The sequence below is a fragment of the Cavia porcellus genome, unplaced genomic scaffold, assembly GCF_034190915.1.
Source record: "Cavia porcellus strain 051 isolate PalLab524CR breed Dunkin Hartley unplaced genomic scaffold, mCavPor4.1 scaffold_2, whole genome shotgun sequence".
Lineage (NCBI taxonomy): Eukaryota > Metazoa > Chordata > Mammalia > Rodentia > Caviidae > Cavia > Cavia porcellus.
The window spans coordinates 146,263,707-146,282,462 of NW_026947485.1; the positions used below are offsets into that span (position 1 = coordinate 146,263,707).

The 18,756-nt window shown below is 40.5% G+C and overlaps 1 protein-coding gene across 10 annotated transcripts; it reads right to left on the bottom strand.

Annotated features, from left to right (window-relative positions):
- Positions 1 to 287: 287 nt before the first annotated feature.
- On the bottom strand, positions 288 to 18,359 carry Macir (macrophage immunometabolism regulator). 10 transcript variants are annotated; one of them, XM_063245490.1, is made up of 4 exons: positions 18,209 to 18,359; positions 11,487 to 11,576; positions 5,230 to 5,402; positions 288 to 2,757 (listed from the first exon to the last, which is right to left on the bottom strand). In XM_063245490.1, the coding sequence occupies exons 3-4, from the start codon at positions 5,234 to 5,236 to the stop codon at positions 2,111 to 2,113; spliced, it is 654 nt and encodes a 217-aa protein (XP_063101560.1). In that variant the 5' UTR covers positions 5,237 to 5,402; positions 11,487 to 11,576; positions 18,209 to 18,359; the 3' UTR covers positions 288 to 2,110. The 10 variants fall into 10 exon arrangements, with proteins under 10 accessions (XP_063101560.1, XP_063101562.1, XP_063101561.1 ...); XM_063245492.1 differs by lacking the exon at positions 18,209 to 18,359 and adding an exon at positions 17,747 to 17,883; XM_063245491.1 differs by lacking the exon at positions 18,209 to 18,359 and adding an exon at positions 17,144 to 17,288.
- Positions 18,360 to 18,756: the final 397 nt, after the last annotated feature.

Consider the following 18,756-nt stretch of genomic DNA (forward strand, 5'->3'; position numbering starts at 1 on the left):
TTGCTTTTAAATAAAAATAAAAAACAAAACAAAAAGTTATATATTTTTATTTAGCTCAAGAAATTTAGGCACCTGGGCTAGGACAGATCTCAGAGGTAAACAGTTGTGTTTCGCGACAGACAAACACACTTCACTGCCACGAATACGTCCTTTACCTTGAAATGCCAATTCGAATCAAAGGTAAATGTTTCTGGCTTTTGTTTTAGACAATTAGGGCCTTAAAATAAGTTCCTCGATGTAAGCATGAACATAACTAGCCTCCTCAAAACACCACATAACAATAAGTGTTTACATCACCCTTTTATTTCATAGTTAGAAATAATACAGTTCCATCAGTAAATTATCAATAAATAATGGTGTATAATCATTAAATGTAAAAATCCCAACTCTTTGGCATCTGATAGGATTCTATTTCTTGTCAAACTAGTAATTGTATAGATATAGTTAATCTTAGTGATCATTCGTCAATACACTATGTTACAAAGGTGCAATTTACTGTAAAATATACAACAGCTGGAAATCTCCAGCTCTCCAAGAAATCTGATCAACCCAGTATGACCCAGGCCAACTTTCCAAATCTCTTTCACATGGTTTGCCTTAGTGAAAGTATAATAAACATTGATTAAGAGTTCCTAGGGTTTTCTAATAGTTATTCTGCTCTAAATAGTTTGCCATTGATTCTGGCTAAAGGAAAATCATAACTGTACCAGGAATGACCCACTCATTAATTAATTAAAAGGTGTTCTTATTTTATAGGCAAGGTTGCTAACACCTAAGAAACTCTCAGATCCCAAAATGAAACATAAAATATGCAATTCTATATTGCCAGAAATGCCAAATCAATAATAAATTGCACCTTCAGAAGTCAAAAAAAGGACAAAAAAAAAGAAATAGAAATGTTTACAAAAGGTAAGTTACATACATTTTTTTCAAAATATATTCAAGAATAGTTGAATTGTATTTGTTACTAAAGCCAGGGCATTATTTCTTTAGCAACAAATTAAACCAGTGCAATTGACATAAATTGCTATGTAATCCAGGATTAACCCATTAAAACTGTAGAAGCACCTTAGGCTTCCACCCTAATCCTACACTGGAAATTCAATGAGTGCTGTGTTGCACAGAACTGAAACCGGAATGACCCAAAGCCATGCTGAAAAGTATTACTTCATACATAGTTCAAGCATTCAATAGTAGAAATCATGAGATCCTCTATTAAAGTTCTGTTCACTTATAGCAAATTCAGATGCAAACATCATTATGCCTATAATCCACAATTAAAAGAATCCTTTCCATTTTAAAGTTCCAGATGGATTTTAAAATAGAAAATAAGACTAAGGAAACTTTTTCAACTTATGAAAACTTCATATTGGAAACTTTACGGAAAAGCTTCCCCCTGCCCATTGTAAAATAAATACTTTGTATCCCAAATTTAATTTTATTAAGACATACTTTAATAATGCTATAAAGAAATATTTTACAGCCATAGAGATCAATAACCTTCCATATGGAATTAAAAAAAATTCATTGCTCAATATTATTGAGGCAAGTGAAGACAATTATTCTCTTAATCTGAAATGTTAACTTTTTTCAGTGCAAAACCAGTTACAAAATATTTAAACTTAATATTTAAAAATAAAAAGTGGTCCAATTCAGCAATGTTCAAGTTCTAAATTTCATAAAACAAATCATTACATACATTTTATAGTAAAATACAGAGATTCGAAAAGTACTTGTGTACTTAGGATATAAATTTCTAATGAATCATACCAAGTCAGCAACAACCAAGCAGGTAACATTCCCAATTTGAGTGTCAGAATCATTAAAGATGAAATTCCCGTACCAGAGCTTTTTTCCTAGCTAAAGAGCTATACAAACTTAGCAGTCAGCATTCTGTTTCCATTGCAGTTACGTGCTCTAGGATGATATCCCCCCTCCCAGGTACCTGTGATTTCATTCCTGTATTCAAAATTTGATCCAATTTTTATGTTCCAGGAACACTTAGCCGATATAACCATCTAGAATGTGAAGAGTCATGTACAGAGAACAACAGTGGATTTTCTCTAGCCACATGTAGGCTGACCCAAAGTGTTCTAGCAGGACAAGTCACTCATGTGTTATTCCTAGCAAATACTCGGTCCCCTCGGAGGGTTAGGTGCTGAAGCTGGTACTGTAGCACTTCCGTGTCAGCTGGCTCCTTGATGTTCATTTTATCTAGATTGAGGTAGTCCAGGGATTTGGAGTGAGCCCTCTTACCTTTAAGAAGACACAGAGGCAGGGGCCCATGGAGGGCCTTATATGGTTCATAAGGTAAGGATTTAGTGCACTTGTCTCCTGAGCTGGGCATCCGCCTTCGTCTCCGGCCATTGACAGCGGGAATCTCGTATGGCTGGTAGTACCTACTTCTGGTCTTATACAAGCGAGAGGAACGCCCCAGTCCTGCATCCAGCTGTTTAGAGCGCAAGGCAGGCACGGCTTCTGCCTTGCTGTCTTCAGCTCCCGTGCACTTCTGGGCTAACTTCAGGAGTTCCTCGCCGGTCGTGAAGCCGACCAAATAGTTAGAGTCCATGTGGAGGATCTGGTAGCCTGACACAGTCCGACGCATGGGAGAGCAGGGCGTGCTAGAGCAGCGGGGCTTCTCCGCCTCTGCTTTTCCCGGGGAGCTGACCTCAGCCACTGGCAAAGGCAGGGTGGTCAGCGTACTTCTGGACTCGCCATTTATATCTACTTCCATTTTAGGCACCAATCTGCACACTCCTAAAAGTAAACAGACTCAGATTAGAAGAGTATAGAATTCACAGAACCTTGGGCCTGGGCCAGAGGTTTTTAGCAGTCCTGGGGCGTGGAATACAGCTGACACGCAATGGGCATATTATTATCTATGTTTACTAAGCATTGCAGAGCAGGTATGAAATGACCACTACCTCTCTGCCATCAAGAACTCACAGGCAGGTTAAATGAAAGTCTACAGTATTACAAAAAGTTCCAACGGAGAAGCAACAGAAAACAGTACCTCTCTAAATGCAGCGCTCCACTCAATGACATAAAGTTTATTCCTTGAAGCAATATTAAGCAAACCAAATGTAGATCTGAACATTAAGCAAATAAAAGCAAGCACGCAAACTTGCACATGTGCATCTTCCATATTTGTCTCATTTAACTTATAATAAATGTTCAACTCTTTATAACTATAAATCTTTTCAACTGTGTTTAAGGAGTGTATAATACAACTGATTAAGCTGATCAGTTTTTTCAAAGAATCCAATTTAAACCTAAAACATTACTTGTTAGGTATATAAGAGTCTTTGAAAAAGGTTTCCCTCAAACCTTGTAAACAATCCGCTTTCTATATGCCTAATGAATTATTTAAAGAAAATTATTTTGCAGCTTAAAAGTTCATCTTATCCCATTTTACTACTTTCAAAATAAAATTTTAAAAAGGTTCATCCTATCCCGATACATCATGTATTTAGTATTAATAAAATAAAATATGAAGTGTTATTATATGGTTGATCATAAAACACATCATGACCTATTTTGCAAAGCCTACATCATTCTTTTGGATTCTTTAACACTTGGCAGGATGATTCACAATGAAAGCTAACATTGTTCATCACAATTACCATATTACATGGTCTGGAAAACCACTTCAATGAGAACCACAAGTAACAATTAGGATCCTAGAAAGTTGCAGATAAAACAAACTTTAGAAAACAAAACATGAGCCAGGCACGGTGGTGCACACCTGCAATCCCAGAACTCGGGAGGCTAAGGCAGGAGGATCACTGCAAGATCAAGGCCAACGTAGGCTGCATAGTGAGTTCAAGACCAGCCTGTACTATATAGAGAGATGCTGTCTCAAAACAAAAAATAATAACAATAAAGAGGAACAGTGACAATATCATTTCTGAAAGCATTTATTTATTTTCATTTATTTTCACTGATCTTCAACTGCAAGTAGGTTATATAGGTAACTATCTCAGATTGCTAGTACAAATGTCAAATAACTGATTTTATGATGAAAAGTTTACAGAAAAGCAATTATATCACATAATTCTTATAAATCCTTTTATTAAAAATATAACTATTTGCTAGCATTTCCTGAAGCTTTGATATTCATTTAAAACCCAAACAACTAGAACACTAAGAACATTAAAAAAAAAAAAATAGAACCATATTCTTTCACATACATGCTCTACTTTCAAAGGACAGGGTGAAGATACCAGATACCATACTGCCCTTACTACACTCCTTGTCTACCACACAACAGAAAAACAAACATTCATAATGATTCCTGAGATAAAGCAAATGTCAAAGGGATCAATATAGGCAGGGATCACTATTTACTCTGAACCTTCCTCTATTTCCAATTCTGACTTAGCCAAACTATCCTTGTTTCACAACCTTTCTAGATTTAAAGTAACTTACTTTATATTTTACTAAATTAAAAATAAATTTATATTGCACTGCACATTTGTTTCTTTAGAGACAGGATCAGAATACTGCCTTCCAGCTACTTTGGTGTGCATTTAAGATTTCTCAGGTAACGAACGTCAGAAAATTATGTGAAGCATCATCAAACTTCCCTGCTACACAAACAAATGTTTATCCTAATCCAAATGATAAAATAAACCTGCCTTTCTCAACTAATTCTCCAGCCTAGAAAGAGTACAAGAGAACAGATTGAAGGCCTGTAAGTTACAAAGCCTGATGGCCAGCTACAAACAGGAACTGCTTTCCTTGACACTTCACTCTGAAGGACAAGGAGAGGAGTGTCTAAGACAGAAGGAACGAGGGCTATGGACAGACTCAGCACTAGTCAGCAAAGCCACCAACAGTGACACTCAAGCAATTGGTCCACACTGGGACAATGGGCTGGGTCCCTCCCAAGTCCAGCATTCCACAAAAAACCATGGATTTTCACCAACCACGTTACATGAACTCAGACTTCACTCTTTCTGAGTGGAGTAGAAATTCATACCAACACCAAGCTAAAAGTCATTCTTTTTGTCTAAGAAGGGACAACAGGTGCAAGGCAAGCTAACGTGTACCACACTGAAGAAGGAGATGGAAGTCCATGCAAACAGAAGCACCACAGGTCTATTCCCACTTTTTACAAACCCTGCCGTCCCAAGCCAACCACCAGGGACTTTTAGAATCTCTTAGGGTTGAAAATAAAGGGTGGCAGAACACAAAGGTTTACAGAAACAGGCAGAAACGATACATTACCTAGCATTAAGTACCTGTAATACCAGAAAAGTAGGTGCAGATTATATAAAGGTCAAAATTCGAAGCTCCATGAAACACACATTATCGGGAGATGAGTAACTACCATTTGTAAAGTTTTTCGGCAAGCAACTGGGCCACACCTTCTTGGCAAAACTACCCACATCTTGAGACATCTACATGGAAGAGAATGATTCAACTTAGGTTGTTAAATAGAAAAAAACAGATATGGTTTAAGTGTTCTGGCAATTTTAACCAAGCAGCTTGGTGTAAGAAAGTTACCATATTTTACTGAAGCAGACACACACTGTAGAAAACACATTCAAACAGAAAATTAAAGAAATCATGCTGTCTGTTAAGTTCTATCTTGCACATGTAACCTAGCGAGTCAGGCCAATGCAAAACAGGCCAATAGTTCTAGGTAAAATTTCTGAAAGACAGACTCACTGCACTGAAACAGGAAAGGCTACTTTTCAATATTACATGCACGGCTGCTCCCTGCCAAACTTCTGACAAGGAATTTTAAGAGCTGGAACATTATTTGCACTGTTTAGTCATCAAACACCACTACTTTAGCTCCAAACAATAGTGCGTTCTCAGAACAGCTTTTTGAAGGCTTCCCCAATCTCTCTATGGTCCTGCTACCTGGACCAGACGGCTTCAGGTCTGTTCCTTAAAGAACTCATGTAGGAGCATGGATGGTGGACCCTGGACTCTCAGAAACTGCTTACATCTTTCAGAAGAATCCTTCTCACTTACACACTGCCCTTCTAAAGGACACCTCCCATGTGGCACTAGGAAACATACAGAGGCCCAGTTCCACAAGAAAGAGGCTCACTGGCAAACATTTCCACTGAAGCCACCTCCCGTTCGTCATGGTGACTGCAAAGGGAACATTTTCTGTCATTAAATTCCTGAGAATTTCTTGGCCCGAGAATTTAAATATTAGGGCAAAACCCCGAGAAAGACAGAATCAACTTTCTCAGGTTATTTTTTGAACAGAATCCACTTAGGCACTGCCACATTTGAAGAGGTAGCCTACTTGCCTTCAAATTCTAGGATTCTGCCAAAAATGACACTAAAGAGTGAACAGTTTCAAAGTCAGCAAGCAACCCTGCTCCCAAGCAGACGAACTATGGTAAGCAACACTGCACGGGGCCAGCACAGTATGAAAGGAGGATGCCTAGCATTTTCCTACAGTGTTTTTTTAAACCTTTGTTATGTTTTCTCTCGTTTTGAGGGGAAGGCACTCATGCATGCTAAGCATGGGCTTTCCTGCTAAGTAGACCAAATCTATTTTTTTAATTACAATGTATTCATTAGGAAATTCAGTTACAGTGACTACAAAAGTGAGATGACGTGTGTTTTAGCAGCATATTCCCCAGGTTTTACCACCAAAAAAACTGCTTATGGACTTAGCAATACTATTCATGAGTCAACGTTTTATTTCATGTTCTAAAATAAGCCTGTATCAAAAAAGCATATTGCTGGGGCTGGGGATTTAGCTCAGTGGCATAAGCGCCTGCCTTGCAAGCAGGCAGTCGTGAGTTCCATCCCTGGTACCAATAAAAAATTTTAAAAATTTTTTAAAAAAGCATACTGCCAAGGTAAAGGATGACAAAGCCCCTTTAAAAACACTACTGGCAGGTGTGTGCATACCATGATTACCACTGCATTCATACACAGGAAATCAAGGAATCAGGTCGAATGTTACCCTGTATATTCCAGACCACTAAAAATCAGAATACACGACCTTCATGTTTCTACTGAGGCAGAGTTTAATGCTAAAGACTGGAAACAGAAAATTTCTGACAAGTGTTAATGTAATAGCAATAGAAGCAGCACATATTCTGTACATGGAAGTATACAAAAGAAAATACAAGCAGAAAAGCCAATTTGAAGTGAAACAATGCCCTTTTCATGATAAGCAGAATCTGCTGAGACGAAGGCAGGCAAGGTTCCATGAAAGATAAGGTTACAGAGCGCGAATACTTCTAGAAATTATCCACAGTCAACTCCCAGGCTAGATGTCTAAGTCAGGGGCAACTCCAAGCAACAGGTTGTAGTGCGCACCAGAACTGCGGCTCTCCCCTGCTCGCTGAGTTCTCTAAATGCAGAGAGCGAGCTCAGGGAGTTCTCAGGGTCCAAAAACACTCGATTAACCACTTTTCCTGGTCAGATAACTTCTACCCTTTTCTACTCATTAACCTGCTTCAGTGATTGCTTATTCTTTTTTCTGTTTTTGAGGTCTATAAACATAACACACACACTGAAAGACACCCAATTCAAGTGATTCATAATGACATACTGAAAATGACAAAATCCCTCTCCAGCTCCTACTAGCGCAAGACACATCTAGAGGAAACCCCTACTGTGATGTATCCTTTCTATGTATTTATAAAAAAGAGTGGGTGTCCACTTCTCACCATGACACACGCGCGTGCGTACACCCATAGGAACATTTCCACAAGGAATTCCAAAAGCATAAATGGTAAGCGAGACAATATACGCTTTTTAAATTTTTATAGCGGTGCATCACAGTTTTATGTAAAAGATTTCCACTTTTACAAAGAGAATGAATTTACAATTCCAATAACTAAAAATTAATGTAAATGTTTTTAAAAAGTATAATCTACACATTCATTAGCAGGCTATTTGTACTGTTTCCAAACATCTTTTTTCTGAAAAGAAAAGATGATGTGGGGGCTGGGGATTTAGCTCAGCGGCATAAGCACCTGCTTTGCAAGCAGGCAGTCATGAGTTCGATCCCCAGTACGGATAAAAAGACAAAACAAAACAAACAAACAAACAAAAAAAGATGATGTGGCCAGGACACTGTGTCTAATTTTCTCAAAAGGAAAAGATAAATGAAAAAAGCATCACACCCATTCTTTGACCTCAAGTCTCTGCATTTTTCACCTGTAAGACTTCACTATCTCTTGAAAGAAATTTACAAACTAAATGTCGCATTTCCTTCAAGAAAAGGGAAAATAACACACATATATATGAAAAACACAATGTGCACTTTTAAAGTACCAGGGTATGCAATACCCCAATGTGAATATTATGCCTGCGACTAAAGCAAACAGGCCCAAACCCCAGCACACACAGATCTCCATCCACCAAACAGTCAGAGGCTACAGCCTACGTGCCATGTACACAGCTCTAACGCTCTCTTAGAGGCCGAGCCTCCCACACATTTGGCATCAAAAATGATATTCTGAAAATATAACGTTCGCTACCTCAGCTCTTTAGGCCAGCTCTGAGAATAGCTGATATGTTTCACAACTGCGATACAAGGTCTTCTTTTTTAGAAAGTACTGAGATCTGCAAATGTTTTAAAAACCAAGTTGATTTTTAAAAAAAAACTTACCTCCAGTAAGCAAAGCACTGTTTATATGCTTTAACTGTATTTAAATTTTCTATTCCTCACTCATATTACCACATAGGTGAAAAGAGATACAATGTAATCACCTCAAATATCCAAAAGAAAAACATCCTCATGTTAACACAATCTTTTCTAAGAAGCACCTCAAATGAACCTTTCAGAATAGAACATCTTTTTTATGAGATGGAGTTAGGGTTAATGCATAACTGATAATTAACTTTTTATGAGATGGGGTCTCTAATGTATTACTGATGGCTAGAATCACCTAGTTTCAATGCCAGAATTTTCTTGGAAGTTCACCTACCTGAATAGAAGACACTAAAGCCAGAAAGGCAAGGGTGTGCCTGAGTCCACAGGTACTTAGTGACCTTAACTAAACCCCAGTCTCCTGGCTCCACGTCCAGTGCTCCTTTTATTTCACTGTATTGTGATTCCAGTACACAGCTCCAAACTTGTCTATACAACGCAATTATTCAAGGAGCTTCATAAAATACAGATTATCTGCGTTCCACTCCAGATTTGTAATTTAACTGAACTAGGGTGGAGCTTGGGTTTAGAAATTTTTAAAAGAACTCCAACTGATTTTAATATGCATAGAGGCTTGGAAACTTGCCAGACAGAATTTATCAAGAGGAATTTCACTCTTTTAAGTTCCTACTCTTGTTTAGTTATGTTGGTGAACATAATTTGTCGCCCTATAACCACTAACCACTTACCCCTAAGGCTTTTTAATTTAGTGTTTCTAAACCACAGTGAGATGAAAATATTTACTAACCAAACTTATTAAAACTGGATATAAAATAAAAATAAATCTGTGCTGAATGAAATTTAAGAAACTTCATCTGCACACACTTCAGCCTATTAGCTACTCACAAGCCTGTGCAGGTGCAGCTTCTTTGGTAAACAATTTGGCAACTTACACAGTTGAATACATACTTATTAAATAAACCAGCCACTCCACTCCTGTATTTACCCAAGAAAAATAAAAATATATGTTCACAGAAAGACCTGAAGATGACTGCTTGTAACAGTGTGATTCCTAGTGACCATAAACCTGAAGCAAGCCAAACACCGATCTCAGGGAAACAAATGAACAAACCGTGGTCCATCCACACAATGGAGTACCATTCAGCAATAAAGAGGTACAAAGTAGGAATATACCAAGCAAAAGAAACAGGCAGAAAAATGCTAGTGACTCCATTTATGTGACATTCTAGACAAAGCAAACTATCAACCAACGATTGCCGGGACCTGACGTGGTGAGAGGAAACAGATTACAGAGGGGATCTGGGGTTGATGTGAATACTGGATATACTGACTCTATCAGTCAGTACATGACTGGATACACTGGTCCAAACACATCAAACTATATACCTCAGAACCAACTCTGGCTGGCGTGGTGGCACAGGTCTGTAATCCAAGCACTCAGGTGGATCCGGTGCAAGGTCAACCTGGGCAATTTAGCAACCTAAAGAGACCCTGTCTCAAGATAAAAAATTAAAAAGTGGGTCGCTCCAGGCAGCAATCTGGGGTTCAATGCCAGGTTGAATTTTACTATATACAGACGTGCTGGACTTCAACAAGCCTGATGTCAAAAATAAAGTCTTTGTAACATAGTCTCAACTTTACAATTTTTTGGCCTGCATAGTCTGAAGAGTCAGAGGAATCCTAATGGTTACCACTGTATATGTGACCACCTTCTAGGACAGGCAGCTGACTTTCTCTCAAGTTGATTCACTTCCCCTTTTACTGCTCTGCTAGAATGGCATTTTGCTTACAAACAGAACCTATGCATACAAATATAAATGAACACAGATGTAGACAGATTTAGACTGCCACACACATTCCCGCAATTTCCACCAGCTGCTCCTAGCTTTAGGTGAGTTAGTCACTCAGCTACACGGTTTCTTACCGAATCCCCTAAATGTGCTTTTACACTTGAGGCTGCTTTCAAACTTGCTGCTGTTTTTCCCTAAACCAGAAGTTTTAGCAGTGTTTCCATTTTTTCAGTGTTCTAAAATGCATTTTTTATAAAGCTGAGAAGCACCATCTACTTAACAATAGCAGCATTTATTTTGTCCATCACTCCTTCGAATCATGAATCATTCTGCTGTTGGACATTAATTTAGAAAATGCTTAGCATGAAGCTGCATTTTCCAAGGACCGTGACCTCTCTACGTCATTCAAAGCAAGGACTTACAAAGGTATTGGCCACGTAGACTGACATATCAAAGCAGGACTCACAATAATATAGTTTTTAAAATGCAAAAGTGTTACAAAGACCGTTATTAATTACGTTCCTTTCAAAGACTTGAGGTCATGCAGACAACTCTGTCACCACAGACACGTGACACCCTGAAAATAAAGACAGCTAAAGGAAGCAACAGCACTGCATATGTTTAACAGATTAAATTCATAGGAGGATAAAAGGAATGTCGCTCTCTCAGCAATTTGCTATTCAACTAAATGAAAATGATTCTCCATTCAGCCACCTGTTGGCCTTGCTTTATGTATTACACACAATTAGAACTTTCTGCAAATTATTTCACCAAATTTTGGAGATTAATATTTTTACTAAAATTTCCCAAGTTAGAGCAACTTCTCTAATTACTATATATCCTACAGTGTTATTGTATACAAACTCCTTTACCATACAGAAATTTTAAAAAATATATATTCAAAAAGTCAAATACTTCAAAAAGTTACTATATTGCAATCATGATTTTAGTTTTAACTACTAAAAATCTCATACTAAATATACCTGCAATGATACATTGACATTTCATACGCACCAAATTTATGCAATTCTTAAAATGCATTGTATGTTTCATGTAACTAGCTAACAACACACAAAAAGCAAAATATAACTCACCAGACTATGTCCCAGAAGATGTCACCATACAATCTCCAAAGGGTCCCAAGGGGGCACAAGCATAATAATTTTTCTGTTCTACTCCAGATACTAAACATGAAATACAAAAATAAACGAGTAATTTAACAAATAACAGAATCTATAAGGCAATTATATCAACTGTAACTGCAAAACAGGATGAAACCAGCAGGAGGTACTGATACCTGGTATAGGTTATAAAGAATACAAAATTAATTAATTTAATTAAAAATTAATTTTGAGTGCACTCAGCTAAATGAACCCTCAAACATCTCACCACACTGTGCCGCTATATTCTGTTTCTTGAATTGTATGTAGAGACTAAGAATATCTAACTAGGCTAAACAGAGGAAAAGAAAGAGAAGGGACTTCAGTGATGGTTCTGCCATCTAGTCCTCTTCTGAATTCAACAGGTTCACACTATTTTATGGAAAAAAAGAATGATGTGGCTGGAAAAAAAAGGACAGATCTTTGCTCAAGACTTGCCAAGGTCTCTGCTTCCTGACCTTGCATAAATAGCAGTCTCTAAAATAAGGTCAATAATTCCCTCCTTCCTCCCTAATACAACTGTTATGTGGATCAAATGAGATGAGGTAGGTGGACGTGTTCTGCATACCGCAAAGCCCTCTTCAGACGTGATATTATTATTATTATGCAATTAATTTTTGGTGTCTACTCATTTGAACCAGTAAGAGAGTAACAATAAAAATTCTTTGTAAGACTGCTGGGAGGAAAACAATCGAAAGGTTCTTGGAAAATATTATTTAAAAGGCAGAAAAATACTTCTCTTTAGCTGCCACCTTATTTAAGGTTTCTGGCATCTTCTCTGTGCCTTGCCTGCTTACCTGGGGAATTAATGTGCAAGAGAATCTATCTTTATCTCCAGCCTCCCCAGTTAATTGGGTTAATTTGTTGAAACCAAGAAAACTCTCCAAAGCTTTTCTCTACTTGTAAAGAGCTTGGGCTGTTGAGTATTCCATTGTGGTGGTCAATTTATGGAGGGGGCAAAGCTCAAATGAGCTGAAGGGGTTGATTTTAGCTACAGAGATGCACAGAACCTAAAAAAAAAAAAAAAAAATGGCAAGAGTGCCATGCAATAAGTTCTCAAACTAAAGCCTTTCTAAAAAGCAAGACATCTGTCACATCTTTCTGAGTTTCAGCAAAAGGAAATTGACAATTTACTAAGTTAAAGGTATCTGCTCCCCCAGCTTGAGAAACTAGGAGATCATGCATAGCACAATGATCTTCAGAGAAACTAGCATGGTTACCAGCCCTCAGAACTTTCAGTGTGTATAACAGACATGGCCCCTTTCCATTTATTGCACCATTAACGACTTTTAAATTGGCTAACCAAAAAATCTAGATAATGAAAAGTAGTTTTTTCTTCAACAACAAAGTCTCTGGTTGTATCATAAAATGTACTACAATGTAACAAAAACTATCACCTGGGGTTTTTTTGTATTTCATAAAGTTGTCCTCAAAAATATTCCCAATACTATTGTTCTAAAGCTCACATTGGTATCTTTTTATTTTTATTTTTTTCATTTTTATCGGTACCAGGGATCGAACTCACGACTGCCTGCTTGCAAGGCAGGTACTTATGCCGCTGAGCTAAATCCCCAGCCCCTCACATTGGTATCTTAAACAAGCAGATTTTTCAGGGAAAATGGGAGTGAACAAAAACTGATATTTTTTAGTATCTGCTATACACAGTCATTTCACCTTTACTCCATAAGGAAAGTATTTTTACCACCATTTCAAATATTCACCCAAATGATACCATTTGAGAAACAGGGCAAGAATCTGAACCCTAAATGGTCTGGGTCAAACTTATTATTTGTCTTTATATTCATTTGGTCTATGGTCAGTGATAAGCACAGTCTTAATAGCATCATGTTTTTGAAAAATACACTAGTTAGTACCTGTAAATGGAATCCTACTTTAAATACCTGGGGAAGCACTTTATTTAAAAGTTTTATTTTCTCATTTGCGAAATGGATGCAGGAAGTTAAGATTTTGCTAGTATTTCTGAGATTATTTCCAATTTAAAAATAACTAGGATTTTAAGGTACCGACTAGAAAGTTTTATATAAAATCCTGCTAATTCATAGACTGTCTCCTACAGGCTTCTAAGTTATGTTTTAAATCATAAATTATAAGGCAAAGGAAAAGTTTCAACTAATAGTTGGTGATTATACAGCTGGGAACCAAATACAGATGTCTACCTTTATTTTTCAGGACATCTATGACACAGTGAGAAATCTCAGACTTTACATAACTTGGTTTAAAAATCAAGAAACCTTTGAAACATCTGAATGTCTTAGTTGTAAATACAATTTTAAAAGTCCTAACTCCATTTAAACCTTCATATTTTATTCCATGTATTCGATGCTGCATTTTTCTTGTCAAACTTTTGAATTCCCTGGAACACCATTTATACTTTTGAACTTTTTTTCCAACACCAAAAGAAAGAAATCAAGCTTAAAACCTCCACCTGGATTTGAAGGCAGTGGAGCCTTGAAGTAATTATCCAACTCTTGCACTGGAGCTGATGGGCGGTCCAGGAAATGGTCGGCAATTTCACAGTAAACAAAGTGTAGTAACTGATTATCTCTGTTATGCCAGTGCCAAGTCAAAAATAGAATACAAACAGAGGCCAGGGCAACAGAAGGCAGACCCATGGAGCAGGAGCTCTGTTCCATTTCCGACTTTTACCCGCTGCTGACATGTGGCTTACTGCTTGTGTGCACCTGAACTGAATGCTCCTGTCTGCGCATGGGCAAAAGTGATGAAAACAAGGGAACAAAATAAAGAATGAAACAAGAAACTGCATTAAAAATGCTTTAAAAACCTACCTGTAGACAAAGCTACTACAAAATTATAAGAAGGGTTTTACCTCCCTTCCAGCTCCCATAAACAGCAGGTAAAGACTATAATGTAAAAGCCACCCAAAACATGTAGCTTTCCAAGATGAACACCCATTCTGAACAGCTGAAAATCTGCAAGTGTCTAATGCTTGCAACTGACTAAGTCTTCAGGCTGGCTGGGGCTGGGACCCACCAATGGATTTCCTCTTCACTCAGCAGCACAGGGATCCCATGCAACTCTTAGACACATTCTATATGACACACAGCAACCCAGAGGAAGTAAATACAGTGGACGCTACAGAATACAAAGTTTAAGCTCCAAGAAGCTAATCAAACAGAAGGCCCAAGGACATTACCCTGCAAACAAGAAAAACAAAATTAAGGTCAGCCATGAGCTACCTATGGGCCTCTCTGGGTTACTCAGCAAAAGACACCCACCAACTGATTGCAAATTAGGCTTCCACAAATAACAAAATTTGCAAACCTTAACTAGTAAGTGTGTGGAAAGACCATACACACTATCAACATTAAAGAAAAGTCCTTCAAAGTAGGGTGACCTTAGTCACAGTTCAGTCAATACCCTGAAATAACTATTTACAGTACCCCCATTAACTCACAAAAATGTCCCCAGATGGCAACTGTACTGTTGTCCTACTCAAAAGTAATATATAATCATGGAAAAGCAATGAATATCTTAAATGGAAGAAACAGACTTCTGTTACATAATGGTTTGCACACTGATTTCAGGAATACTTTTTTTTGGCTGTATCTACTCAACTGCTCAACTGTTCACCAGCCAATCATTCAACAAGGTTTCTTGAGTCACAGCAAATGTCTAGACAATGTACAGGCACTGGGACAAATGCAAAATGTTTAAGACCAGGCCAGAGGGGAAGCCCAGAAGAGGGCACGGTCTTTGTAAACTATAGAAAACTCCATTTAGAAATGTTTAGGTCCACATAAAATACACACACACACACACACACACACACACACATATCTTTAAATCTAAGGTTTCAGCAGGTACACCAGCAAAATAACAAGGAACATATTAGCAAGATTTATCACGGAATAAACTGTAAAGTTATAAACATGAAAGCCAGTACATAGTCCTTCTGAGTTTCGGTAAATCAATCCCACTAATCATTAAGGATAGGAAGGTAAGTTAAGTAAATTAGTAAAGTAGAAGTTGTAACTTTGAATTCTTATTCCCAAAACATGATTAGAGAGAGAGTCAGACAGACAGAAAGAGAGCAGACAGTATTTCTGAGAGACATTTTAAGGAGACCAATAATTTTAAAAAGGACTTGGAAAAAATAGATTTTTTTTATTCCATTCAAACTAGTCATCACTAGTCTCAAAGTCTACTCTAAAAACAAGTTAGAGAGGTGAACCAAAACATCTCTCAATTAACAAAACACTGGGCAGAAATAAAACGGTTTAATGTGGAGGTACCACACACAATGAAGAAAAGAAAGCTTAACTGTACCTCATTCTCTTTGTACAAGTTACTTTCCAATAATCTTGCTTCATCATTTGCAAATTGTAAAAATTAAATCATCAATAGTTTTGTGAAAGAATTAGGTAGGGTATGACCTTTCCAAAACCATCTTTGGTCTTACAAACCAATAACCTCACCAACACGGTAAGAGACAACCCATAACTGGCTCAGTAAGAAAATAACGTGTTTCTCTTTCGAGCATCAGATCTTTTAATAGTAACCCCTTAAAAAGCGCAGCATTCATTTCTTTCCACTTCTGCTATTAGAAATTAAACCTAAGTTACTAATATAGTCTCATACGAAGTTGCCCTTCTACTTTTAGAAAAAATACTCCAGTTTCACTGCAAATATGACTGACGGTAACCGGAACTGAAGGTCTACACGCAGTTTTTATGAGAAATTTACTTCTTAGGAAGCAAAACACAACAGTACAGGTGTACACGGTGGAAATGACTAACCTTCCAAAGAAAGCTTAAAATCAGGTACTCATTTTGACAAGCTGGTGACAGAATTCAAGCTTCTCTCAGCTGGAAGAGAACTGACTTACCACCTCAGGCTACAAATCAGCAAGGAAATTTAAATCACATGCATAAAGCTTTATTATTCCCACTACTCTGCTTTTAAAGAATTATCATTAAAACAGCTCTCCAAAATATACAAAAATGCACAGAGAAAATAATATACAAATTCATTACGCAAAGTCAATAAAACTATGTTCTAGCCTGAACTAGTATTAACAATTTCATTTGCAATTAAGTAACCCAAAACTTTCGCGAAAATATGCTGGACATCATCGGTTCTTACCACATTGAAAGGTCACTGCTTTTTCTTTATATTAGACCCTGCTCATTTTAAAGTTTATATAGTACACAGTTACATAATACCAAACTATGTGAAACATTCCTTAAACATCACAATGTAGGCATAAATCTTGGCCTTATATTAATGAAGCAGCCAAAGCTTCTGCAGTAATAACCCATACTGTATTTTCAGATGAGCGGGGAAAATAAACTTTGGGAAGGGTCTTCCCTGTTCCACGAGATTAGAAAAAAAAAAATGTTCTAAAAATCTAAACTGAATGGCAGCTTTTTGAGAAAACAATATAAAATGAGGAGTTTCACTAAAGGCAGAAATGTAGCGCAAGAACTGTTCTCTGGACAGGAGTGGCAAGCTCACTGTAAAAGGCGGCTGCCTCCATTCTTCCTCCTCTCCAAAAGACTAACAAGCCCCAGCACCGGTTCCCCCTGTGCACCACGGCCACAGACACTCACTTGCAGAAATCCACGCACACGCTTGCACAGATCTCCGACCCAGCCGGTGCTGGGCGGCGTGGGTAGAGAAGCTGGGAGTCCCTGAGGATGCGGAATGCTCTGGAGGGAAAAGGACGGGGCCACTGTTCTCTGCGTTCTAGGCTTCTTCCTGCACAGATTTGCGGATTCCACTAGAGTTTGGCAGCTTCACAATGGGGCCGCTACTTCAGGTCTTAGTGCTGCCCTCCTCGAAACCCTCTCTCTGCGCTTCCCAGCAGCCCCAACTCCACCCGCGACAGGTGGGGCAAGGGCGGCGATGCTCGGCCACATCTGCCGCTTTCGCTTCGGGCCGGCCTAGAGCCCGATCCGCACACGCGCGCGGCCACCGCCAGCCCGAACGGCCAGCCACGCCGACGGCCGGGCCACCAGGCTGCACCGCGGTCGGACGCGGCGAGCGCGATAAGGCCACGGAGACCGGCCCGGGCGGGCGCTATCTGGCCCGGGCACTTGCATCCTGCTCCTGGGCGGGCCTCTGGCCAAGGGCGCAGCAGGCCCAGGAAAAGCTACTTCTCAATGCACCCCCAAGCCCCGGGGCCCGCGGGCCCGCGCCGCGCGCCAACGCACCCCGACTTCCACGCCGCGGCCCCGGGCGAGGCGATCCGGACCTGAGTCCCGCACCTTCCCGCCGAGCGCACGCCGCGCGCGCCCAGGGCGCACGCCCCCGCACTCACACGCGCCGCACACTCGCGGCGGCTCCGGCCCCACCCCGTGTCAGGGCGCTGCGGGCTCTGCCCACCCTGCGCGCCCCACCCAGGTCCCAGCCCGCAGCCCCCAGCGCGGGCGGGACCCAGCGGCCGAGGCCAGGGACACTGAGGCCGCAGCAGCTCGCATCCCGAAGCCTGCCCGGCCGGGGCTGCCGCCACCGCGCGCCTCGCCCGGACACGAGGCGAAGAGGAAAGGGAGGCGCCGGATCGGCACTGGCACCCGGCTCGGGAAAGGGGCACCTTCTCCACCCCCACCCATCACTACCACCTATTCTGCGGCACAAAAGGTTGCAGACGGAGCCGCGGTCCCCGTGCAACCTACCAGCGGCTCAGCGCTCCACCGCCTCCTCCGGGCCCGGGCCGCTGACCCCAGACAAGGGCGGAGAGGCGCGGGGCTGCGGCGCCGAGATGCGGGCAGAGGCCGCAACCGAGCCCGCGGGTACCCGCTCCTCTCCCACCGCTCTGGGCGCCAGCTACCGCCCGGCGCAGTCCCCGCCTCCTCCACCTCCTCTCCGCCTCCGCCGCCGCCGCCCGCCTTCCCGCGCCTCCCTCGCGCTGCAGAGGCGCAGCCCGTCAGCGCTGGGCCCGCCTCCCGCGCCCGGCTCACGCCCCGGGAGGAAGGGCGGGCGGCGGGCAGCGGGCGGTGGAGGCGCCTGGAGGCCTGAGAAGTTGGCAGGGCCCAGGGGGCTGCGGAGGGGGGGGCCGGGGTGGAGGGTAAACACACCCTCCCCAGCCCAGACCCTGCACTGCAACTGCAGAGCTCGGGTTTGCAGGCCTGGGGAGGCGCAGGCAGGCTTCCCCAGCGCAGTGGTGTGCTCCTGTGTGTCATTTTCCAGTCTGTGCTTGAAGGCACTGAGCAGGCGTAGAGAA